This window comes from Trachurus japonicus, chromosome 8 (assembly GCF_045865225.1).
Source record: "Trachurus japonicus isolate A0001 chromosome 8, Traja_1.0".
Classification (NCBI taxonomy): Eukaryota; Metazoa; Chordata; class Actinopteri; order Carangiformes; family Carangidae; genus Trachurus; species Trachurus japonicus.
Window position 1 is genome coordinate 23,873,324 of NC_140914.1, and position 24,979 is coordinate 23,898,302.

Below are 24,979 nucleotides of genomic sequence, written 5' to 3' on the forward strand. Positions count from 1 at the left end.
TTTAAAGGAAAAATCAAACTAACGAAACGTACACGGACCCACGAGGGTGTGGGCTACTAACTCCATTGGCTGACAAAAAGTTACCCAAAACGACCGGATCGCTTACTTCTGCTTTAAATATGTGTTCTTTGAGATCGTATCACCCCTAATGTTATCATGTCGAAAAAAAAAGTCTAAATAAAGTCACGACGTGACGCAATGTCGATTGGATGTCGTCATCTAGACGCAGATCGAGAAATGTTTGCTGGCAGTATTTAAAGGGACAACGAGGAGTTTTGGAAAAGCGAAGCGTTTTCACACTGCATTTATGAGCCTCCGCGCACGCCGTAAAAACAGCGCAAGACAGACTCATGTTTTCATTCATCAATAATTAAAGTCAGAGGTTCACAGAGGTTCACGTACCGTCGTAGTTCCGACCATAAACGGCGATTCGGCTGCGTTATTCTCATGACTCGCCACGAAACCGAAAGTAAGGAAACGCTGGTCGGCTCGACCAGCATTTCCACCACCACTAATAATAGCAAAATAACGATAGAGACAAAACGATATATTTATCGAAAATGGGCCCATTAACAAGTGTGGGTAGCGTAGATTCATCCACATTAACGTGAGACTTTTTAAAAACCAAATAGAAACTCCTCGTTGTCCCTTTGATTAGTTAACCCACTCTAAAATGCATATTTTTTTAATGTCATATTTGCCCAGATATTATTTTAACATGTTGAAAAACAGTCAAATTAAAGTCACGACGTGATGCGACGTAGATTTGATGTCTTCATCCCCCATCCTCTCTGACCTCAACACCATAGCCATAACACGCAGAGCACTCACCATCACCCAGGACCCCAGTCACCCCCTAAACCCGTACTTTGTGCTGCTTCCATCTGGCCGCCGGTACAGGTCCCTAACCTGGAAGAGGGTCAAGTTCAGCCGAAGCTTCGTCCCCTCTGCTATAACAGAACTAAATATATTGCGTTGCTAAATGTGTGTTCCTGTTTAATGTGTATGGGTGGGTAATGTAATGTATGTATTTATGTATCTTGAGGTTGTGTGTGGCGTACGGGGGTGAAAACAAGTTTCCTTGCAAAGGACAAATAAAGCTGAATCTGAATCTGATCCAGACGCAGGTCGAGCAAATGTTTGCTGGGAAGTTTTAGGTAGTGTGGATTCTTTAAGGAATGGCTTATATGAGATGGGTAAACCTCTGCCCATCTTTACAGCAGGAGAGAGCCTCTGCTTCTTACAATGCAACTTTAATACCCAGACATGTTACTGACCTGTTGCCACCTAACCTCATTAGATGCTGTTCCTCCTTGTTTCCAGCCTTTTGTTTCCCCTGTCCCAACTTTTTTGAGACATGTTGCTGCCATCAAATTCAAAATGATATAATATTTTCATGAAATCGTCTCAGTTTCACATAATATGGCCCGCGTCTTAGAGCGTAATTACCGCTCACTTATTTTTCTTGCTGCATTCATGTGAAATTGGGCAGGCGACAGCCGCTGCACGTAACAGCATAAACAAGCCTCTATAACAAGAGGCAAAACAATACACGTGACAATATGTTGTCATGGCGATGTCGTATTGTTGACCTGACCCACGTTTTACCGGCTTTCTCTCGACTTCTGTGACTAAAATTACATGTGGTTTGTTATCGACGGCTGTCTGCCCGACTGCAGGTGAATGCAGCATCAGTGTAACACTCCATTCCTCCTCACTGCGTTACCGCGGTGACTTTTCACAGATGCCACCTCGACCTGAGCCGACAGCTCCGGTGTCTCCGCTGAGTTTCCGTGGTTTCCTATCGTCACGCTGCCACTGAATGTAAAAACATGGCGACACGACATGGCAGCCAGCACCGAGCTTACCCGCTCCATGTAGATATGAATGATATGAACGGCTAATTCAGAGCTTACTGGAACACTTCAGTTTGTTGATGGGGGGGATTACTGATTAATGAAAAACATACATTTGAACAAAATAATCGATTTTCGTGAATAGATAACAGGAGAAGTTACACAATGTCCCTTTAAGTTGGTGGTAAGCGGTAATTACACTCTAAGACGCAGGCCGTATTATGTAATGTTACCCTAATCTCCTTCATGTTTTTCACAGTGTCATCCAGTGACTGTTTCAGGTGTTACTCAAAACTCAGAGGAAAAACATGGCGTCACAACACTGGAGGGAGAATCTCAAATCAAGTCTCTACGACCATCAGCATCTGAGGAAAAAGGTATAGGCCTAATATAAATCAATTTAACAATTTAAACTAAATGATTCAATCAAAGGAAAAATGGTTTACATTATTGATTTGGTACTTTGGTTCATTGTTTTCCTGGAGGTACCAGACACATGGATAAGAATGGAGACAAGGATAAGGTAAGAAACTGCTAAATTCTTTTCAGAATATCTGATGTGTCCCACCACAGTCAACTGCCGACTGACATATTTCTTACTATTATGTACAGCCATCACTGAAGATGTCTGAAGAGTTGCTGAAGAGTCTGCTTCAGAGACTTCACCTTACAGACAAACATCAACAGAAGTTGTCACCAGCAGATTTTCTTAAAATAAGTCGACCAGTGAAACAGGAACATGAAACAACTGAGGAAGATCTCGCTCATACTTTTCTTCAGATGTTGATGGTGTTAGACTACAGAGCAAGATTTATTCCTGTAAGACAAGGCAGTGTTGATTTTAACCACTCAAATCCAGTTGCAGTATGTGAAACTGTTGACACAGCAGACAGTGACTTTGATGCTTTCTTTAGCACAGATGCTGTCTGTGGTCAGCCAGAACAGACTCATATTCATCCAATGGACATTCAAATGGCAGTGTTTCACTGCTCAGACAGCTTCCTGAAGCAGAACATGATGACAAAGCTCTCACAGTGTCAGTACGCCTTACCTTTGCTTGTCCCTGACCCAGTCACAATGGATGTTGAGTGTCCTCTGTGGACATTCAGACAAATAAGAAAAACATGGAAAATAAGTGAAATCAAAGACAAGTCAACCATCATCACCATGAAGAGTTCGTCCATCTGTGAAGCTGAGACACCCATGGTGTCATTTCTCCGCCTGGGTTCACTGTCAGTGTCTAAATCTCAGCTGATCAACACCTTGATCAATGACCGTCACAACACCTTCTTCCACAGAAACTGTCCAGGTAGCACCAAGTCTCGCCATCTGATGGATGGTGTGGCAGAGATTGCCTGGTACTGTCCTGCTGGCAAACCCAATGATGCCTTCACTGACTACACTGCCTTCTGTAATCTTCACGGTGATGCTCTGTCAATGGAAAAACAACGTGACATACTGACTGAAAAATCTTCGGTCAATGTTGTTCTCTTACCAACTCCAGACAAAGGTGACCAAAGATGTAAGGTTTTTTCAGCCTTTCTTAACTCTCCAAAACCTCTCATCTGTCTCATTACTGATAATGATTGTGGTGCTGTTCAGATAAAAAAAGGAAAATACAAAATGGGTCTAAAAGACAGAAGCCAGTCAGACGTTTGTGAAGAACTGAAAAGGATCATTAGAGAGATCTTGTCTGAACCACATACATCCTTCCAGCTTGAAACCATGGCCGAGGTCTCTGGAATCAGAGTGGATGAAGATGACACAGTCTGTCGAACAGGGAAATCTGCTGCTATGAAGATAGTTAATTTACTTCAGGGGATGGATGTTTCAAACATCAAAGATAAATTCCTCCCTTGTCATGGCCGACTGTGGCATGAGTGGTGCACCGTAAAGAAAGAACTGTATCACCTCAAAGGAAACATTGAGAAGGAGAAAAGTGAAAAGGAAGAAAAACTGATGAAAATACGACAACAACAATGCAATGCTTCCTGCAGTGAACTGGTGAATTTGTTCATTAAAAGTCTCTCAACTTTGCCATCAACAGACAAAGAGTATTTCCTGAAATGGACTCAGATCTTAATGGATGCCCTCTCCACAGATGATCTCACATCAATTCTCCAAAGATACAATGAGAAGTGGTCTGAGCTCTTGATCCTGAAGAAGAAACATGACAAATCTGACTTGTTAAAAACAAAACAAACTGAGCTTGAAGAAATATCAACAAAACTGCAGTCAGCCAATTTTGGCTTGGAGCACATCTTCAGGGAAATGGGACAGATCTATGAAGCCCATAAGTCTCTGCAGGGACAAACACAGAGGAGACAGACTGACTGGTCTAAATTCCCTGAGCTGGCTGCAGAGCTGATGATATCAGGACACCCCATGGAGCTGATGGATGGTGATGCAGCTCATGTGCCTCTAACATGGGTCACTAGTCTTTTAGATGAAGTCATCAAGAAACTGGGAGACCAGAGAGTTTTTGTGTTGTCAGTTTTGGGCGTACAAAGCAGTGGAAAATCAACCATGCTGAATGCCATGTTTGGGTTACAGTTTGCAGTGAGTGCAGGCAGATGCACCAAGGGTGCCTTCATGCAGCTGGTCAAAGTATCAGAGGAGATGAAGACAGAGTTGAAGTTTGACTATGTTCTGGTGGTGGACACTGAAGGACTGCGTGCTCTTGAATTAGCAGGTAACACCGCTCTTCACCATGACAATGAACTGGCAACGTTTTTTGTTGGTCTGGGAAACATGATGTTGATCAACATCTTTGGAGAGAATCCAGCTGACATGCAGGATGTTCTGCAGATTGTTGTTCAGGCTTTAATGAGGATGAAGGAAGTTAAACTTTCTCCAAGTTGTGTGTTTGTTCACCAGAATGTTTCAGATATTTCAGCTGCAGAGAAAAACATGGATGGAAAGAGACGCCTGCAGGAGAAACTGGACCACATGGCCCAACTAGCTGCCAAAGAGGAGGTTTGTGATGTTGTGTGTTTCAGTGATGTCATTGCATTTGATGTGCAAAAAGATGTGAAATACTTTTCCCAGCTGTGGGAGGGAAGTCCACCGATGGCTCCTCCTAATCCAGGTTATAGTGAGAGCGTCCAAGATCTGAAGAACTTCATCATCTCTAAAGCTTCACAGTCTGCTGGGTTTACTCTGTCACGGTTCAGAAGCAGAGTTCAGGACCTGTGGGAAGCCCTACTGAGTGAAAACTTTGTTTTCAGTTTCAAAAACACTCTTGAAATTGCAGTGTACAGAAACCTAGAGGTCCAGTACGGGAACTGGACCTGGACCCTGAGGAAACACATGTTGACCATTGAAAACCAGCTGTATAACAGAATTGAAAATGGAAAACTTGACAAGGTTGAGCTCACTGACCTTTCAAAAGAAATGAGCAAAACATATGAAGAGATAAAAAAAGATATGACAAAGTACTTTGATGATGACAAAGACAAAGAAGTGTTGGTTCAGTGGCGAGGCCGATTTGAAATCAAGATCAAGGAGTTTCATGAGGAACTGGTGAGAGGAGTAAAAAGAAAACTGGATGAAGTCATCGAGCAGAAGAAGGCTTGTAAAAAGCTTGATGATCAGAAGACAGAGTTTGACAACAAGCTGCTACAGAAGAGCAAAGAACTTGCGCAGCAATTAAAAGACAAGGCACAAGATGAAGGGGAACTTAAGCAGCAGTTTGACTCTGTTTGGAGTGGCTGGGTGAGAGAACTGACTGTAGATATAAAACCTATTGAAGACATCGACTTGGAGGAAGAAAAGACAAAAATCCTTGAAGAGCTTGGATTTGAATGGGCTCTAACATGTGAACGCAGAAACAGTGGTAAATACAAGATCATAGCAATGGTTGGTGATAACTACACCAAGTATCAGAAAATTGACCAAGTGGTTACAACAGTTGTGAACGTCTTCAGAAGATCTTTTCAACTTGAAGATCAAGAACAGATCAGAGCCCTGATTGATGATGTTGACAAACATTCACTCGATACAATCATGAACAAACCTGTAGCTACAAGTGGCTACAGATCAACTTATTTGCAGGAAGTGGCCAAAAATGTCAAAGAGAAAGTGACAGAATTTGAATCAAAGAAGAAATATGCTCTGAAGAAGGAGTTCACAGTCGATCTCTTACTGTATGTGTTGGACAGAGCAGGATGTTGGCTTTCAGAGTCCCACAACAAATTCAAGAAGAAGAATGATCCATGTGCTTATTTAGAAAGCAAAAGAGATCAATATTACAACATTTTCAGAAGCGTCGTACTTGCAGAACTGATCTGTGACAAACTGAAGGTTTCCACTGTTGAGGCTGTCTGTAACAAGACTGCCATTGATCTTGCTGGAGAGATGAGGTGCAATGTATCAGCGTTCAATGGGAACAGACTGAACCTGGAAAAACATGTGTTGAAGTCACTGGCAGAGAAAGAGGACTTTGATGATTTCATCACCTACATCCATCAACCAAGGAAACAAGTAGAGAAGTTTATCAAAGAGGAGGTAAAGAAATACATCTTCACATCACACACAGACAAAGCGCGAGATATAGTCAAGAAAAATGTTGAAGATCTGAAAAAACTTGTGAGTCAGGCTTTATTTACTGCAACAGACCAAGTCAAAACTCAGAGAGGAGACACAGACATGTGGCTGGAGGGAATTTACAGTTTGTTAAAAGATGAGTTGACGTTTGATGTCATTTGTCCTGAAAACTTCAGAGACATAAACAATTTTGACTTTCTCAGAGAAGAGATAGAGAAAGGCTTTGAACCCATCATGGAGGAGATGACCAGCCTCTCATTGGATAAGATGAATGAATTCAGACAGGAGCCTGATCAAATCCTTATTGATCAGCTGTGCAACTGCTGCTGGGAAAAGTGTCCATTCTGTGGAGCAGTTTGCACCAACACCATGGAAGATCACAGTGGTTCTGACCACAGTGTAATTTTTCATCGACCCCATTTAATCCAAGGTCCTCGTAGAACAAAAGAATTCTTTTTGTATTTCTGCACAACATTAGTTGCAAGTGACAGGAGCTTTCACCCTTGTTCTGATTCAGATGAGCTCATTCCCTTTAAACAGTATCAAACTGCTGGACCAAGGTTTGCTAAGTGGAGAATTACCCCAGGTGAGTCTGAACTAAGATACTGGAAATGGTTTGTGTGTCGATTTGAGAAACAACTGGAGCAGCACTACGACAAAAAATTCCAAGGCTATGGAAAAATTCCCAGTGAGTGGAGAAGATGCAGTAAAAGAGACGCGATTCAAAGTCTGGATGAAATGTGATGACCCGCAGCTTTACTCAAAGGAACAGCATAAAGGAAAAAGCTTTTTATTGCAACATCAGAACACTGGAAATGCACCATTTTATAATCTGATCAATGACGTTATCTGGAATTAATTTTATTAAAACATAAGTAGCACAATGCCTGAAAATGGACAAAAGAAACAATGTATAATAGAAAAATGATTAAGCCCTAACAAAGCCCTAGTGTGGGACTAACAGAGACCTAATGTGGCACTAGTGTGAGTGCACCCTAAAAATGGGCTATTATGAGAAATCAGAATACATTTTGTTTTCAATTTGTTTCATTGAAAGCTTTTAATTTTACAATAGGATTAAAATGCACAAAATGTACCTGTGAATAAGCTAAACATTCAAGGAAATAACCAAGTCGTCACAAAGCATGGACCGTTTTTTTTTCTCTACAATCAAGATTCATCTGTGAGATGTATGTGACATGATTTATCTGACATACAGAATGGTGATCATAGTTAATTGTAATTTTTATTTTGAATTTTTTTATTGTATAGATCTTATTACGAGGCAAACAACTAACAACTAGATTTTTATTTTAATTAATGTTGTGTTATTTGTCTGCATAAGAAACTGTTTTTATAGAAGAACATTGACTGAATAGTAAGGATGAGTATAAGTTCTGAAAATAAATAGTGTTGGTGGTGATGAAAATACCTGAAACATGATGATAAACAAAAAAAGCTGTTATAAAAAGAAAATAATTTTTTACATAGGACATACTTTAATCCTCTTATTTTTTCAGTCTCTTTTTGAAAAATTGTGTGCATATTATTGTTGAAAAAGTTGATGGCTGATGTTTAATGTCTGATCTTATTATGCTCATAGATTTTTTTTTTTTTCAATCAGGCGCCTGTTCCTACAATTACATCATCAGAAACATCTGTCTTACTGTTTTTATTGTAATAAATGGGTCCTTCACACAGTCGCCTGCTTAAACCTCTTTGTGAATGATGATAAGATCTGTCTCCTGATTATTAATTTTATCTTACTCAAAGAGAAACATGAACTGGTTTGTCTTCAAATACTTGATATTTTAACATTTTAAGATTAGTTTACAAAATAATGTGAACATTTTAGTGAAGTTGGTGTTCAGACCAAGAATAACATTTGAATCAAATTGCTCTGAAACAAGTTTTCCTCCATTTTGTCTCAGACTAATGGACTCAGATTGAGCTGTATGTTTTTAAATGGAGCTGTGCAGTGAGGGAAGTTAGGAATGTCACAAATGATCACAAACTGATAAAAAAAAAAAATCGATTTGATTCATCACGAGGTTCCAGAGAGAGTAAAACACACTTTCTTTACATCACCTCTGATAAAGGCATCAGTATTACAGTTTGATGACGATGCCAGCGGCTGCCGAAAACAAGACTGCTTTACTAGTCAACTCAATGGGCTCTATTTTCGTAAACTAGCGCAGGCGCAGTGGATCAGGCCTGCGCCTCGCCTTCGCTTCGCCAACGAGGCGTGTCCAGGAGCAGTTTGCAATTTTCCTTCGAAGTGCAGCGGGGCGCATCCCGCCTACTTCCCTCCCACCGGCGCAAATGGCATAGAGGGAGGAGAGAAGGCGTGGAGTGGGTTTGACACAGCCGAGTCAGATCTTCACCAATCAAATGAGCTCCTCTCCTCGCCTTTATATCCGCCGCGTGCGCGAGGCGCACGTTTGATTTCACCGTGGAAGAGGGAGGCAATTGACTTGGTGCGCACACGTCACCAAGACCTCACAGGCAGGTTTCCACAGTTCCAGGCACATTTAAATGCGATTAATAATCACAATAACCCCTATTTATTTTATCTGAATCAGCACATACACGTATATCTATATCGATTGTCCCTCACACTGATGACAGATCAAAGGCTGTCGGCACGCGTAATGGAAACTCAGCCTGACTGAATTAACACAGATGAAAGATGAGGATGGATTACTGCTGCGTTGACACAACCACAGTGCCGCAGGACCCAACGGTGATGGGATGTCTGAAGTAGCTGAAGGAAGCCCTGAGTGCCCTGAGTGGGAGGCAGACCCCAGTGGAGAGGACAGCAGCACCGCGCCAGTGGCACACCATCCAAAACCACCTGCGAAACAGCCAGGAAGACGCTGCAAGATCAAGTGGCCGAAGGCGAGCGACCGGGCATCCTGGCAGAAGCTTGACTTGGAGCTGAGTCACCTGTTGGAGCTGACATTGCGAGGAGGAGTCCAGAACAAGCTCAGCATGTTCGGGGAGATCATCTTTGAAGAGTGCAAGGAGAGGTTCGGGGAAGCTAAGAAGAAGCAGCCCACAGCCCCTAAGAAGGGAAGGAGGGAGAGGGACATTGAGCAGCTTGTCAGAGACAGGCGGCAGCTCCGCCGTAACTGGCGGAAAGCCACGCCTGAAGAGAAAGTCGGCCTGAAGGAGCTGTGGGATGAGCTCAGGCAAAAGCTCGCCAGGCTGCGCAGAGTGGAGAGGATCAGAGGAAGGAGGAAAAAGAGAGAGAAGGAGAGGACCAGCTTCTTTAGAGACCCATTCAAACATGCGCAACAATTGCTGGACGAGAAGCGGAGCGGGAAGCTCGATATCTCCAGAGAAGAGCTGGAGAGGCATATCAAGAACGATGTCAGTGACAACAGACGAGCCACTCCGCTCGGCTCCCCAGGATATGTTCCACGCCCAACCCCACCGACACTACAGTTCAATATCTCCCCACCCAAGCTGCAGGAAGTGGAGGACGTCATCAAGAAGTCAAGATCAGCGTCAGCTCCTGGACCAAACAGGCTCCCGTATAAGCTATACAAGAATTGCCCCCAACTAGTGAGGATACTGTGGAAACTAATGAGAACAGCGTGGGAAAAACAGCAAGTGCCAGCAGACTGGCAGCAAGCCATTGGTGTACACATACCAAAAGAGGAAAACTCCCGGGCCATCAGCCAGTTTAGGAGCATTGCCCTGCTCAATGTGGAGGGGAAGATATTCTTCTCGGGCCTGGCCAGGAGATTGACCAACTTCCTCATGGCAAATGGGTACATCGATACAAGCTGCCAGAAGGCAGGAATCCCCGGTTTCCCTGGATGCATAGAGCACTCCTCCATGATCTGGGAACAAATCCAGCAGGCAAAGAGGGAGAAATGCGACCTGCATGTTGTGTGGTTGGACCTTGCCAATGCATACGGCTTAGTGCCGCACAAGCTGATTGACTTCGCCCTGGACTTCTTTCATGTCCCAGAGTGCGTCAAGAACATCATCGCCAGGTACTTCAGCAACCTGCATATGTGCTTTGCTCTGGAAGGCTGCACAACAGAATGGCACCGACTGGAACGCAGAATCGCAATGGGATGTGCCATCTCCCCCATCCTGTTTGTGACAGCCCTCGAAGTCATCCTCAGAGGGGCCAGGCAGGTTGTTGGGGGCATCAGGCTTCCATCAGGGGAGAGGCTCCCACCGCTAAGGAGCTACATGGACGACGTCACAACCATCCTCCAGACGGCGCCATGCACAACACGGCTCCTCAAGCGGTTTGATGAGTTGATCTCTTGGGCAAGAATGAAGGTAAAGGCAGTAAAATCTAGAAGCCTATCAATAAGGAAAGGGGTGCGCCAAGACAACACTACCTTCGTTGCTGGAGGAGAGCCAATCCCAAAGCTTGCAGAGAAACCACTCAGGAGCCTGGGGAGACAATACACAGCAGACTTGTCTGACAGACAGATGAGGAAGCAGGCCAAACAACAGCTTTCTGAGGGGCTGGCTAAGATCAACAAAAGCCAGCTTCCAGGGAAGCACAAGGTATGGTGCTATCAGCACACACTATACCAACGTGTGATGTGGCCATTGAAGATCTGCGAGATCCCCACGTCAGAGGTCAGCAGGATGGACAGCCTAGCCAATAGCTACATCAGGAAATGGCTGGGCTTGCCCCGCTGCTTCTCCGACGTAGGCCTGTTTGGATGGAACATGCTGGAGCTCCCGCTGAAATCCATCACTCTCGGGTACAAGCAGGAGAAGGCACGCCTTGTACTGGAGATGAAGGACTCTGCTGACCACCTAGTAAGAAGCGCAGAAGTCCCAATCCGCACAGGCCGTAAATGGAAAGCACCTGAGGAAGAAGAGAATGCCATCTCCAGGCTGCAACACGAAGAGGTGATGGGGGCAACCCAGACAGGTCGTGCTGGGCTAGGTTGGGCGGCGCCACGACGGTTTTGGTCCAAAGCCACCAGGAGGGAGCGGAAGACCATGGTGGTGGACGAAGTCACCAGAGCGGAGCAGGAGCGCTTCCACATAAAGGCTATATCCCAAGGCAGTCAAGGAGCCTGGACGCGATGGGAGGCCACCGTGCAGAGGCGCATCAGCTGGGCAGACATCTGGAGGACGCCACAGAGCAGGGTAAGCTTCCTAATTAGAGCAGCCTACGACACCCTCCCGTGCCCCCGGAACCTCACCCAGTGGTTTGGGAGTGAGGTTGGCTGCCCGCTGTGCGATACCACCAAGGCTAACCTCCAGCACATTCTGTCAGGATGTAAGGTGGCACTGACCCAGGGGCGCTTTAGGTGGCGCCACGACCAGGTGCTAACCAAGCTGGCAGAGCTCCTGGAAAGATGCAGGGTGGCAGCGAACCATAACCATGAACCAACAAGGCCTGTGCTAGCCGCCTTTGTCAACAACTACGATCAGACCGGACATAGTCATGTGGTCACCTGTAGAGAGGTCAGTCCTGATGATTGAGCTCACCGTCCCCTGGGAAGAGGGCATGACAGCAGCCCACGAGAGGAAATACCTCAAGTACTCCGAGCTGGCAGCGGAGTGCCAAGAGGCTGGCTGGAAACCCAGGGTATGTCCGGTGGAGGTCGGAAGCAGGGGTTTTGTTGGCAAGGCGGTGGTGCAGTTGCTCCGCAGTGCTGGGATGACCGGGGCAAGTTCTGCGGAAAGCTGTGAAGGAGCTGGGAGATGAGGCTGAGAAGGCGAGCTACTGGTTGTGGCTCCGGAGGAAGGACAGCAGATGGGGGCAAACACCCGTCTAAGGGCAGCTGCAGGGGGTGGCGGGGAGACGTCCCCATTAGCCACTGCCCCCCCGCCCGGAGATGTACTGGTCTAGGGGGCGAAACATCAGTGAACGGCGGTCTCCAGCTGACGACCCTGCAGCTGCACACACTGGCACCGGAGGAGGTGCGACAGGCCGGAAGGCCGAAGCAGGAACCAACACCTGACCTGTGCAATGATATGTGCCATTGCGATGATCTGCTATATTTATTTATTTACTTATTGATTTATTGAGCCGCATCGTCACGCGACCATAACAAATAAAACTGAAAACAAATAAACTATCATCTCTCACAGCAAGTGAGACGGGAGGAAACTGATGTTCTGGTCTGGTCCAAGCTGGCAGTGTCCGGTCGCGCGAACAGACCTCACGGGCTGATGATGCAAAAGTAGTCTGGGAGGGAGGAGGTTATGATGTTATCCAGGTTTGCTCTGACATATTGAGAGCTGTTGCCCAGTAAAAAAAAACACACACACGCACACACACACACACACACACACACACCTTTTCCATTAATAAAGACACTCATATTTAGTAACCTACTATTTAAACCCGTGTGCACAGATCACAACATAAACAAACAGCTGTGCGTAAAGGAGGCATCACAGAGCGTCTCTCTTTTTCTTTTTTCTTTAGAATTTACCTGAGATGGGAGATGTGAATATCTGCTCACTATCTGATGCCGAGGCTGATTGTGGTTTGCTGTGAGAGATGATAGTTTATTTGTTTTCAGTTTTATTTGTTATGGTCGCGTGACGATGCGGCGCTGGCCCCTAATAAATCAATAAGTAAATAAATAAATATAGGATCATCTCAACGGCACAGTGTGTAGTGTCAACACCATAGACTGTAAAAAGAATGGACGTAGCGTCCGTGACGTCACCCATTGGTTTTGGGGAGTCGTTTTTGTGATTCAAATATGGCGGCCTGAACAGCGCCATGTTGGATTGGCCGGCCGAGAACCCGCCCACTAGCCTCGAAGCAGCTGTCCACGGAGCTGCTCGGACCTGTCACTCAACGTTTCCGCACCCTAATTGGCCAGAATTTTAACCTAATAACAGTAAAACGGTAGAGTTAAAAAAAAATTCACCCCCCTCAGAGTGTGTGCGGGGGTAGAAACTATCGATTGAGACGAAAAAACGTTCTGACACCAGGCTTTTAACATGTTTACTGAGGATGTAAAGTCGGCGATTTTAACATGGGGGTCTATGGGGAATGCTCCCTTCTGACACCAGCCCCCAGAGGAATCCGAGGGGATTGCAGTTTTTTGAACGCGGAAGTGAGCTTCACTTCTCAGACCGACAACTGCCCCCTTGGTCAACACCTGCTCTTGGGACATCCACGGCTGCTTTTTTGTCTCAGTCCCTCCCTGGTTTCATCTGTGTTAATTCAGTCAGGTTGAGTTTCCATTACGCATGCCGACAGCCTTTGATCTGTCATCAGTGTGACGGGACAATCGATATAGATATATGTGCTGATTCAGATAGGGTTATTGTGATTATTATTATTATTATTATTATTATTATTAATTGCATTTAAATGTGCCTGGAACTGTGGAAACCTGCCTGTGAGGTCTTGGTGATGTGTGCGCACTGCGAGCTGGACAGTCAAAATACCAGTCCGCTGGCTGCGCTGCGCCTTGCGCTGAGAGTAGACCAGGTTGGAGCTGGCGAGCTTTCGGCGCACTCTCCGCGCGGTCTATCGGCAACAAATTGTCACTGCGCCAAGGTGAATCTGTCGACACCTCCCCCTGCTGCGCGACCACTCCCATCTCGGCGCACAGCAGTCTGCCAATTTACCGAATCCGCTGCGCACGTTGATGGACTGGAGGAAAATGCCACTGCGCCAGCTGTGCCAGGGCTCGCCTCGCTGCGCCCCCCTGAGTTGTGCCAGGAAAATAGGGCCCAATGAGTCAATAAAAGCAAAATAAGGTCAATGGTTCAGCAGACGCTCGTTACTGCCACTAGATGTCACACTAATCTTCCATTAACTGAGAATTCAAGCTGACTAGAGTTATGAATACAGATAATAATAATTAAGAAACCCAAAATTTTGAACTATTACAGTAAAGTCACGTTTATTGATCAATAGGATGCTCTTCTTTCTAAATAGTGTGTTCAAAACAGGTTTATTTATTGTGGCAAAAAAGTTGAAGCAGGCGGTGCAGCAGGCAGACTAAAGACTGATGGAGACTCACTTTCAAAGAGAGCAGGTGAGCAGTGGTGGAATTACAAAAATACACTGATACAATGAATGGGGAGCTTAAGTGTGTTTGTCTGACCATCAAGGCCACTACTCCAGCACCTGATACTCCGGCTTTAAATTTTAGGCTACTCGAGGCTTTTAGAAAACTAAAAGGAAATGGGTCAATTTACAGCCTGAGGCTCCTGAACATCTTCTTATGTTTATCTTCAGCCATCACAGTTTCTTTTTAGTATATTTTTTGGCTTTTTGCCTTTATTTCATAGTAGGTAGAGATAGACAGGAAAGTGGGAATGACATGCAGGAAATGGCTGCCCGACGCGGGGTTTCGAACTGGGGCGAGGACTGTAGCCTCTACATGGGGCAGCCGCTGTACCCACTGCACCACGCACCGCCCTGAGCCATTACAGTTTTTGTCTAGTTGTCAAAATCATCAGCATCCCACCACTCACTTACTAACAAGGGTAATATAGGTAATCATATCCAGTTATGTGATTAAAAAAGACTTTAGACATATTGTCCCTTATTAGGGAAATTATTTTCCACATGACCACTGCATTTCACCACAAGGACAGAGCAAGCACTGGTGCTCTGACATATGCTCACTGGTGTGCTAGTCAAAAGTAACTTCATTGTCCAATGTTACGAGGTATTTAAAACTGTCTGTTATTTCCACTGCTTCATTGTTGATGAGGATGGGGTGCTGAGGTGAGGGGGCTGATTACTAATTCTTTTGTTATAGTGACGTTGAGATGGAGATAGTTCTCCTCACGCCACTGAGTGAAATGTACAATGGTGTTGTGATAGTCCTGAGCAGTGAACATGGACCCCATGTTGTTTAATGAATATTGATAACCACTGAACTTGCTGTTCTGTTTTATGATTATTAATTTTTGTGTTACATTCAGGAAGGACCTTGAACGTTACAGATTATTCAAAGCAGGACACAACATTAAAGTGTCCAGAAACATAATTTTTCACTTACTTTGAATGTAAAGATAATGATGCAATATCATAGAGTAAGTAACCTTAAGCAGGGTTAGTATCATTAGAGGTGTTAATAAAAGTTTTTATCATGATACAATATTATATCGATTCGATTTGCTGATATCACCAGTCAGTTCAAGGACTGGTGATCAATATGAGATCATTTCATATAGCCTACTGATGAAAACAAAAGCAACTAAAATATCTGACATTTTTCAACCACAGATTTTATTGAACAACATGCCTCCTGTTCACTAAGTGCTACATTCTGATTTATTGAGTTTTATAAAGAAAACTCAGAGAAAAAAAGAAATGTTCATGTGTGTTTACATTTAAGCATGTGTTTTGTGTAAATCTAGTCTTCTTTAAAACTTAGCTACATGTACTCGTCGGTCTTTCAACTGAAATACGGATGCAGATCGATGTATCTTCACACACCCCTCGTCAGTGTGCAGGAAGTGGTGCCTGTCAGACCGCGCTCAGGGCCTGAGAGCTCTCGGCGTCATTAAAGGGCCAGTGTACAGATCTGCAGCTGGATCATGGGTGGACTGGAGCTGCTGGGAATCGAAACTTAACCGGAGACTTGACGGGTTTCCTCCCTCCTCGCCGTGTGTCACCGTCAACACGGTCTCCCGAGTTGTCAAAGTTGTTTTTATCCCCTCGTCTTTTCCTCACAGAGGAACTCAGCATGGCGCGCTGGTGAACAATGCGCCTCGGTTCAATGAACTTCCTCACTTCTTCATCAGGTAGGTGTGTGTTTGGACTCGGTGCAGTGCGCCATGATGGCCCGGGAGAGCGTGCAGGGTCAGGGGCCTGTCTGCTGGGTGTCCGCCCGCCGACTTCAACACTGAACCCGCATGAACATGAACACACGAACGGTGTCGAGTGTGTAGGTTGTGTGTTGTACTTGTAGGAAGTGAAGAAAGTGGGCGCACGTCAGCTACAAACTATGTCAACACAACAGCAGCCATCTCTGCCTCTGGTCCACTTGTGCTCTGTTTGTCTTCCTCCAGTGAAGCAGCATGGAGCCTGCCAGGAGAAAGCGCAAGGAGGAGATAAGTAAAGCTCTCAAGTTTATACAGTGAGTTTTAATGTTTTAATTTGAAGACCCTGTGGAAAGTGAAACCCGCCTTGTCTCTGAATGACTCACATCCTTCATGAATAAGCTCCGTCAGTGCTTCAGACTTCACATGTTTACTTTTTCTGTTCAAGGTCTTCCCTGGCTTATCCAGAGCCCGAGGGCTACCAGGTACCAGATGTTGTTACAGACACACTGTTATGTCTGTTCCTCCCTACACACTCATGGTTTCATGCTTTTTATGAGCCACAATCACTTGTTTATAAGTCTTTTCTGAACTCACAGACCTCTATGTGTTTCCCTCTGTCTGTCTTTACCACCGTCTTTCTCTTCCTTCTTGGCATTCAACGCATTGTATTCCATCACTTCATTATTATTCATTTTATTTTAAAACCCTCCCTGTTTCCCTTCTTGGGGGCAGTGTTGCTCTTCATTGCCACTCGGAAAGCTTCACATCCCTCTTTGAAAGTTATTGGTCATTCTCATGGTTTCATTTTTAAGGAAAGATGGACTCTCTGAGTCGGCCACAACAAGTAGATCTTCTATACAAAGTTAAAGTAGCCTATTTATAGTATAAAATTCCCAACAGTACAATCCCAGTTATCACTCAACAAAAATGAACAACACTTGGATGAGCTGTCATGACAAGTTACCAAACTCACTGCTTTCCTCTAGTGCCATCCTGTTTTGAGTCATTGCAAATGACCCACATGGTTCCCAGATGATGTATCCTCAACTTTGCTGATCCCCAAAGTGTCTGCTAGTGCCACCATCATCATGGCTGAACAGTATGGGTTTCATCGGGGGTCTTGCACTTGGCCATATTGTGATTTTGACAAGACCTGGTACAGATAGTTGTCCACCTCAGGATGAATAGTAACTTTGATCCTGTAATAGCATTTACTTCAGCACTGTCATTTGAGTGTTGTTATCACTACAGGTCTATTAAAAACAAGAGGGATGAATACAGATATAAGAATACCAGTAACTTTCAATAAGCATACATGCATGAGACAGACTCATAAAATCTGGACAGATAGTTATTGTTTCTGATCTAAGCCCAGTAGCGTTTTGTAAACATTTTATGTGCATCCTGTTCCCATTGTCTTGCCTGTTACATTTCTGATCTTGACCTGAATACACCTTACCTACATCTGCTATACCTGCTGGCATTTTCAGATCCATTGTGATTACCTGTCCATGCATCTCAGTTACTATGACTGTGGAAACCTCACAGCTCCCTTTTTTTCTTTCCTCCTGCCCAGGACTTCCTCACCCAGCTGGTGTGCAACCTGCTCGAAGAGGGCAACGCCTTGTTCAGAGACCGAGAGTGGGAGCAGGCAGCGAGAGAGTTCACTGAAGGCCTGAACGTCTCGTCCTACGCTGCAGGAGAGGACATCCAGATCCCGGAGGTGTTGCTGGAGAGCCTGTATGTGAATCGGGCCACTGCCTACCACAGCATGGTGAGATACATTTTTTTCTGAGATGATATTTCACGCAGGTTGTCAACAGAACGTTTCAGCAAACAGCCGACACATACAGCCTACTTGTGAGGACAAGTGTAGACGTAATGTTTTGGCAAGGTGTTGACACACCAAACCTGATCTGACAGTGAGCCAGTCAACTTGAAGTGAAGTGAAATTATTTTTCAAACATTTTATGTTAAATCTCCAGTAACATGCTGCTGGTTAAGTCCACTACAGTTAATGCTACATACTGCTATCATTTATTGAATAATCAGACCCTTTATCAACTGTCGATCCATCATTCAAGGTTTCCTGAGGATGTATCTTAATTGGTATTCATCTGAATTTGCTCTAGTGTCAGCACCTTTTTTTTCTTGTGTGAAATATCTCTAACATATTGGATGTCAAATAAACTACATTTCCATCAATGACATTTTGTTAGCTAAATGGATAAATGTTAGTATTAAAATCCCAACACTAAAATTATGACATTTCATTCACTTATTTGGCAGATGCTTGCAAAAACAGCAGCAGCAGCTGGTTTACTTAGTGACAAAATACAGTACAGACTTATCTTTAAATCAAATAATACACATTACTTGCACTCCTGCAGGACAACACTGCTGTTCACAGATCAGAGTTTGAACTCATCAGTATATGGCCTTCAAACTCAGAGTTTAAAAAAGAACTTAATAAATAAATGACTTTTAACTTGTTCCAGGGAGAATGGAGGCTCTCTGCCTTCCACCTTGCAATCACTGAGATGTGTTCATCTCCGGTACAAGGCTACTGAGTTTAAACCTGCCACCATATTTACCAAAGAAATGACACGGCTCCTCATCTGAGCTCGTTTCACGTCTTTCACATTTGTTGTGTGCTCTACAGGGGGAATATGATCGAGGCGTGGCGGACTGCGACAGAGCTCTAGAAGTGTGTAAGGAAAGCCGCAGGGCCCTGTACAGGAAGGCGCTGTGTTTAAAAGAGCTTGGGAAGTTCAAGGAGGCGTACAACTGCACCACGGACTGTCTGCTCATCACTCGTCTGGTAAAGGAAAGGGAGGATTGGGAGAGTTGATGCAAATGGGTCTCTGAGAGAAGCACAAATTCAAATCTGGTTATGGTTTCATTGAGTCACAGCCTGTCGTAATTGGGGGAGGGGGGTTTCTGGGTTTGAAAAGTTACCTTTTAAATGCGTTATGTTCACTTTAACTACTTTCTTTCATCAGAGTAAACCAACACTTTGCCCTACCCTATGCAGTAGGAGGCAGAGTTTGGGTTTGAACTGAGCTCTTGAAAAGCAAATGCACTTATAAGAGCCACATCTGTGTATTTGTCGGTCTCTTGGGTTTCGTCAGGTCTCCACGAGTGGCAGTATAGCGTTTTCTTTATAGTCATGGGTGTAGTAGGTAATCAGGTGACACATGGAGTGGAGGATCATTCTATTATATTATTTATCGCTCGCTTGCTCACCTGGCTCACTCACACACTCACCTACCTCACTCCTTTGTTTTCCAGCAGCTTCACTTTATTAGTTTTTTTTTTTTGCATTAATCAAGTCTGTTTTGTTGTAACCCTTTTGTCTATTAAATGGGAACATCACCCGAACATGGACAAGCGCTTGGGCAGTTGTTTGTTAACAGCGCGTCAAAAACAGTCTCCCACTCCCATGCAGAGTGACTACAGAGGACAGGATAGTCATTATAGCACTCATCCATAGGTTCATTCTGGGCTTTGGAAATGTCAGTTTGACTAAAAAGAAATCATCACAAGGCTTAGATGTCACCTTCAGTCTGGCAGCGTGGCAGTGTCAGTCTGTCGGTCAGATCCAGACTTTTATTTGGCACCACCAGCAGTTCAATAATGTGTCTATTACTTTTGGTTGCAAAGTGAATGTTTCTATCATCTTTACCTGCACTTTATGTTTCATGCTGAACTCAAAGCACCGCTGCCCAAATGCAAGTTACCTCAGAGTGCTTTTCTTGATTACTGTGTCTTTGGTTACATGTGAGAGATAAACACAATTTTATTCATAGGTGACAGACTTGAATTCATTCATTCATTCATTCATTCATTCAGTGTTCACTCTTGACAGGATAAAGATGTGAATGACCTCGCTCAGGAGCTAGCCGGCCGCCTAGGACTAAAAACTCGAAAACCTTATGTCAGCGCCAAGGTTGGTGAAATACTCACTGTTTAGATTTAGGAGTGGATATACTGTATGTGAGAGGGTTTTTTTTTAGGTTTTCAGGTTTGGACATGGACAAACTCTCATTATGATGTACTGTAACGCTCATGTAAATCATGCTTAGAATATTTATATGAATGCTTTTGGATACTGTTATTGAGTGAATTTAATACATTTTTAAAAATCAAGTTTGTTCATCACATTCAAAATAAACCTGTCGTGGAAATCTTGATTCTGCCTTGAGTGAGTCAAAAGAACAAGACTGGAGTGGTAGCATGCACCCAAGTTTATTCTCTAGAGAAGGAGACAGAACACAGAACTACACAGCAGATAGCAGTTCAGAGTAGTGCCCCAAGAACAGAGGTTGCAGTCCCTTCTTATACCCCACTTTATGACTCTGGTTAGACATTACTACAAACACTTCTAGCTTTCTCAGACAATAAAACAATCCAACAGATGTGTTACTCAACAAATGTCTACCCCCGTTGTTGGTTTCTCTGTAGGTATTTACAACCTAGAGCAATTAGTAAACAAGGTTGTACGTGGGTCAACCTAGTGTCCTTCCTCTGTCCCCAGGTTTATTATGGTCAGTTCACAAATGTCTCTACTAATGGAGTTAACAGGAGTACAAACAAGGTTTTACTACAACTACTACAAAGACTATGTTACTACTCATTACAAGGAAAATACTAATCATAGCAATTTTCCACCACAAACCTATAATAGTATTGGCTACTTGAAATATATATTGTTTGATAATTTTACTGGAAAGGAGTTGATCATTGGTCTTTATCTGGTCCTCACTATGTTTTTTCTCTTACGTATATCCACTTTGTCTTGTCCAGGAGGAAGCCCTCACTACGAGAGGTGTTGCAAATGGAAACACAGCTACTGAACCCATCAAGGCAAGTTTCACATCATGACAGATTTGAATGTGATTCTTTCTGCAACCTGTCTTGAATCATGCTGGTCTCATGTAACCTCATTTTAACCCCCTCGCTGTTGACCAGTGCTTTCCTCATTGAGTGTTAACAGAGAATATCTTGGCTACACATCTGTTTTTGTGACCACATGTCTGTTTTTACTTGTGACACTTCACAGCTATCTGCGAGGGCAGGACTGTTCCCACATTCTTGTTTCCTGTACTTGAAAGTCACTGGTTAATTCCTATTCCAGGGCTCTTGCTTTGTAGGGACCATTGATCTCTATATTCATAAATAGCGAGCTGTAATAGTAATAATATAAATGTTATATCCACATATCTACAAAAAACCACAAGGACCACAATAAATGTCCACTTTGTCACTTGAAATGCTCTCTGGTTAAATGCCTCTGCCATCCAGTTAGTGTGTGAATTCTTGATCAACATCATGATTTTTCTTTTTATACCCTCTCACCTCCAGGTGTTGGGTGCTAATGTAGGAAATGGCACAAATCCTTTGAGTGGCCTTGCACCAGGTGTGAATTCTGGATTTTACTTTAACATTAACATACTTTAACTTTAACATTGTGTGTCTCCGCATCTGTTTCCACGATAAAGTTCTTGTTGAGAATAAATTAATATCCTCCCCTCTGCTTCTGTGCAGTCAGCTTTCGCAGCATGCCCCCGTCCACCATTCCCTCCACACAGCCCACTGCAACCTTAGTGCCTGATGCGTTGGACATGTTGGAGGACTCTGAGCTGATGGGAGAAGACTTGGACAGCCTGCTGGACTGCTTCCCCACTGAGCAGGAGACAACTCAGGTAAGATGAGGTTGTGTTGTCTACACAGATTAATACTATTGGTTAATTTTTGGCGGTGCCCTCTCCAGCCGGTCCAGTAGCTCTCCTGCAGCTCCACAGACGAGTTGTCAGAGAAGCTTTGCTGTTCCTCTTTTTAGCCTGGTGTTTGGTTGCACTTTGTAGCGATAAAAACAGTTCAACAGTTTCTTATTTTATTTTTCAATTAACAAACAAAGACAGACATTCCCTCCACACTCTACAAGGTGTGTGTGTGTTTTATAATGGCAAATAAAAGAAACAAACACATAGTCGATCGCTCCCACGATCAGTTAACGGTTAATAATTGGTTTTCAAAAAAATCTAACCCAAAATGTGCATCCCCAATCAGATTTAAACTCTTTTTAGCACAATTGTATCCTACAACATCCTGAGAGATGTACTGTATATAGTATAACTCTTGATCAGCTAATGTCTGCCTCTTTTTTTTTTGTTTCTTTCTTAGAAATTCTCTATAAAACAGCAGAATCAATCAACTTAAAAAAAATGCTCGACTGAGCTGAGTGAAGTTAATGCACTGTAATAAATACCTTAAGAATCTTTCATTATTGTTTTAGAAAATAATTAGTGATATCAAAATGAAGTTCCTCACCCCTCAACATCCATCAAAATGCTCAGATCTAATCACCAGTTTGCAGCGTTGTAGCAAATAGTTTAAGATTTTTACGTCAGGTCTCATTTCCTTTTTTTCCCCCTCCCATGTTTTCCTGATGTGCATCCAGGCGGCATTCTCAGTTCCCAGCAGTTCTTCTACTTGCTCACCCACAGTTCCTTCGGTCCTGCCCGCCCCAACACCCCAGCTGCCCCCGGCCTTTTTCACCTCGGCCGTGGGCCAGCTCAACTCCCTGGATTCCTTCTCAGGTGGTGAGCTCAGCAGTCGGACTGCGGCGCTGGATACCCTGGACGACCTCGTGACCTCACAGAATCTCCATGCCTTAGACAACTTCCCTGCTGCCGGTACTCCAAATTTAGGACTGAGCTCTGCGGCGCTGGATACCTTGGATGGCCTTGATTCCCTGGATGACTTCTTGGATACGGCGCCAAGTACTGCTGTTACCGCGGAAGCTAATGAGTCTACCGCAGAACTGGAGACGGGGGAGAAGTCCCTCAATGATTTGCTGGATGAACTCGACACGCTGGACACCGTCTCTGATCCAGGTGGTCAGTGCTGTGATGTCCCTACGACTGGCGTTAAAGCTGTGACCCGGCTCGACTGCCTCGATGCCCTGGACCTGTTCCCGTCAGCGCAAGGTGCCACTTTACCAGTGGTCTCCATCGGGGGAACAGGCCTGGATTCACTCTCCGATTTCAAACGCACGAAGGGTGATTATTGCTTATTGAAGACTTTTATTATTTGCTAATTAATGATGAAATGAAAACCTAAACACAAGTATAATTTTGCCTCAGACCCACTGATTCACACACAGTACAGTGTATGTTTCATGTCAACTTTAAAGGAGAATTCCGGTCATTTTTGACCCCTGAATCGTTGTCCTGATGGTCACCCAGTGTTGGGGGGGAGCAAAAAACGCGACTAAAATTGATGCAGGCAAACCAGAGTTACACCATGGCGAGACGGCGCTAGGGATAGCCACAACGCTAAAGTATGGGGGCAATTATTTCAACCACAACAAACACTCAAAAAACAATCAAATATCTATGGTACATGACTCGAATCCTTATGACACACCACTGAACTCATAAACTGTACAGTATAAACCGGTATAAACAGTATAAACTTTGTGTTTTTTGCATGTTATCACTCACCTCAGACAGCCGAACTCTGGAATGTCCTGGAAAGACTATCCGATCGCAGAGCGCCTGCTCTCCCCGCCACAGAAACAAACACTTTTTCCTTGTTGTGATGATTTCTTTACAAAATAAACGGCCATGGTGTAACTCCGGTTTGCCTGCATCAATTTTAGTTGCGTTTTTTGCTCCCCCCAACACTAGATGACCATCAGGACAACGATTTAGGGGTCAAAAATGACCATAATTCTCCTTTAAGGAAGTTAGGAAGCACATGAGCGTGTAAATTTATGCACAACTGCTTTTTGATGCAGATGCATAGTTCAAATGATAATAAAAGTAAACTCAGATACTTGATCTAAGAAGCTTAATATCTTCTAGCACAGTCTGGACACATCACATGTCAACATGTTGTAACTGATCTCCTGCTGTTGCTCCTCAGGCTCTCTCACTGCTGTCACTGCAGGAGTACGATCTGCAAAGAATAACTACAAAGTAAGACCGATTATCTGGCTTGTGTTACCAGCAGTTTTTTTTATCTGTTCTGTTGACATTTCCTTGAAATCTTCCTCCTCACTGTGCTAAAATAGGAGAAGAAAAACCAAACGCAGGCTGCGGTCTTTAACCCTCTGTCCGCCACCCACGAGTTCCTGCAGGCCTGCTCTGCCTGTTTCCCTCGGCAAGGTACGTGTCGCCGAGGCAGCACAATCACGCGAACATCTACGTCCTAATGAGTGTCTTCTACTTAAAAAATGATATCTGTTTTCAGGTCAAGGGATATATACGTTTGTTCACAAGCCAGACTTGGTTCACAGCTGTAAGCGAGACATTCTGTTATGTCGACGCAAGGTAGGATATCCCTCAGAGTGGACCAGAGTGCGACCGATTCCTCCTCTGACGTCCTTCAGAGGGCCCTTTGTACTTTGCAGGGGTAAGGATCACAAAATCAAATAGACCATTGGTATCAGGATCTGATTTGCATTGACCACAGTCATTTAGTCTTTAGATTACAGAGAGAACGAGAGCAAATCTGGTGGTCAAAAAGAGTCTATATTCACAATACGGAGCAGAGATTTTCCAGGCATATAAATACACTTTTATACACACGTGACACTCTGCTAGTTGTCATTGCTCATGTATAACTGTAACCCAGACACATATATCATAAAAACTGCTTCTTCACCTCTGCAAATCTTCTCTACAGTTCAGTCATCACTGTGAATCTCCGCTCTTCCAGCGTTGGCCCACAAATACCACTTTCCAATGATGTGCAGTTTATTTATTACATACATCAATATGCCCCTTATAACGCAACTATTCTGTAATGATAATGATGCAGGTGAC

The 24,979-nt window shown here is 44.1% G+C and overlaps 2 protein-coding genes across 3 annotated transcripts in view; both read left to right on the forward strand.

Moving 5' to 3' along the window:
* The first annotated feature begins 2,463 nt into the window (after positions 1 to 2,463).
* Positions 2,464 to 7,145, forward strand: LOC146983302 (interferon-induced very large GTPase 1-like). Its single transcript, XM_085784822.1, has one exon. It carries the CDS (start codon positions 2,481 to 2,483, stop codon positions 7,143 to 7,145), a length of 4,665 nt encoding a protein of 1,554 aa, XP_085640948.1. The 5' UTR covers positions 2,464 to 2,480.
* Positions 7,146 to 15,937: 8,792 nt separating this feature from the next.
* The window catches only part of LOC146983303 (zinc finger CCCH domain-containing protein 7B-like), a 14,849-nt gene continuing 5,807 nt past the window's right edge, over positions 15,938 to 24,979 (forward strand). Inside the window, exons 1-13 of one of the 2 annotated variants that reach the window (XM_085784808.1) lie at positions 15,938 to 16,267; positions 16,392 to 16,459; positions 16,591 to 16,627; positions 17,722 to 17,919; positions 18,808 to 18,966; positions 20,014 to 20,094; positions 20,952 to 21,011; positions 21,510 to 21,564; positions 21,693 to 21,850; positions 22,609 to 23,209; positions 24,078 to 24,130; positions 24,226 to 24,319; positions 24,405 to 24,566. In XM_085784808.1, coding sequence (XP_085640934.1) covers positions 16,401 to 16,459; positions 16,591 to 16,627; positions 17,722 to 17,919; positions 18,808 to 18,966; positions 20,014 to 20,094; positions 20,952 to 21,011; positions 21,510 to 21,564; positions 21,693 to 21,850; positions 22,609 to 23,209; positions 24,078 to 24,130; positions 24,226 to 24,319; positions 24,405 to 24,566 — 1,717 coding nt within the window. In that variant the 5' untranslated portion in view covers positions 15,938 to 16,267; positions 16,392 to 16,400. The remainder of the gene's footprint in view (positions 16,268 to 16,391; positions 16,460 to 16,590; positions 16,628 to 17,721; positions 17,920 to 18,807; positions 18,967 to 20,013; positions 20,095 to 20,951; positions 21,012 to 21,509; positions 21,565 to 21,692; positions 21,851 to 22,608; positions 23,210 to 24,077; positions 24,131 to 24,225; positions 24,320 to 24,404; positions 24,567 to 24,979) is intronic. The other variant, XM_085784807.1, reaches the window with a different exon arrangement.

What these genes read in the sequence shown, in the direction of transcription:
- LOC146983302 (XM_085784822.1), top strand. Translation starts at nt 2,481, where the DNA reads ATGTCTGAAGAGTTGCTGAAGAGTCTGCTTCAGAGACTTCACCTTACA.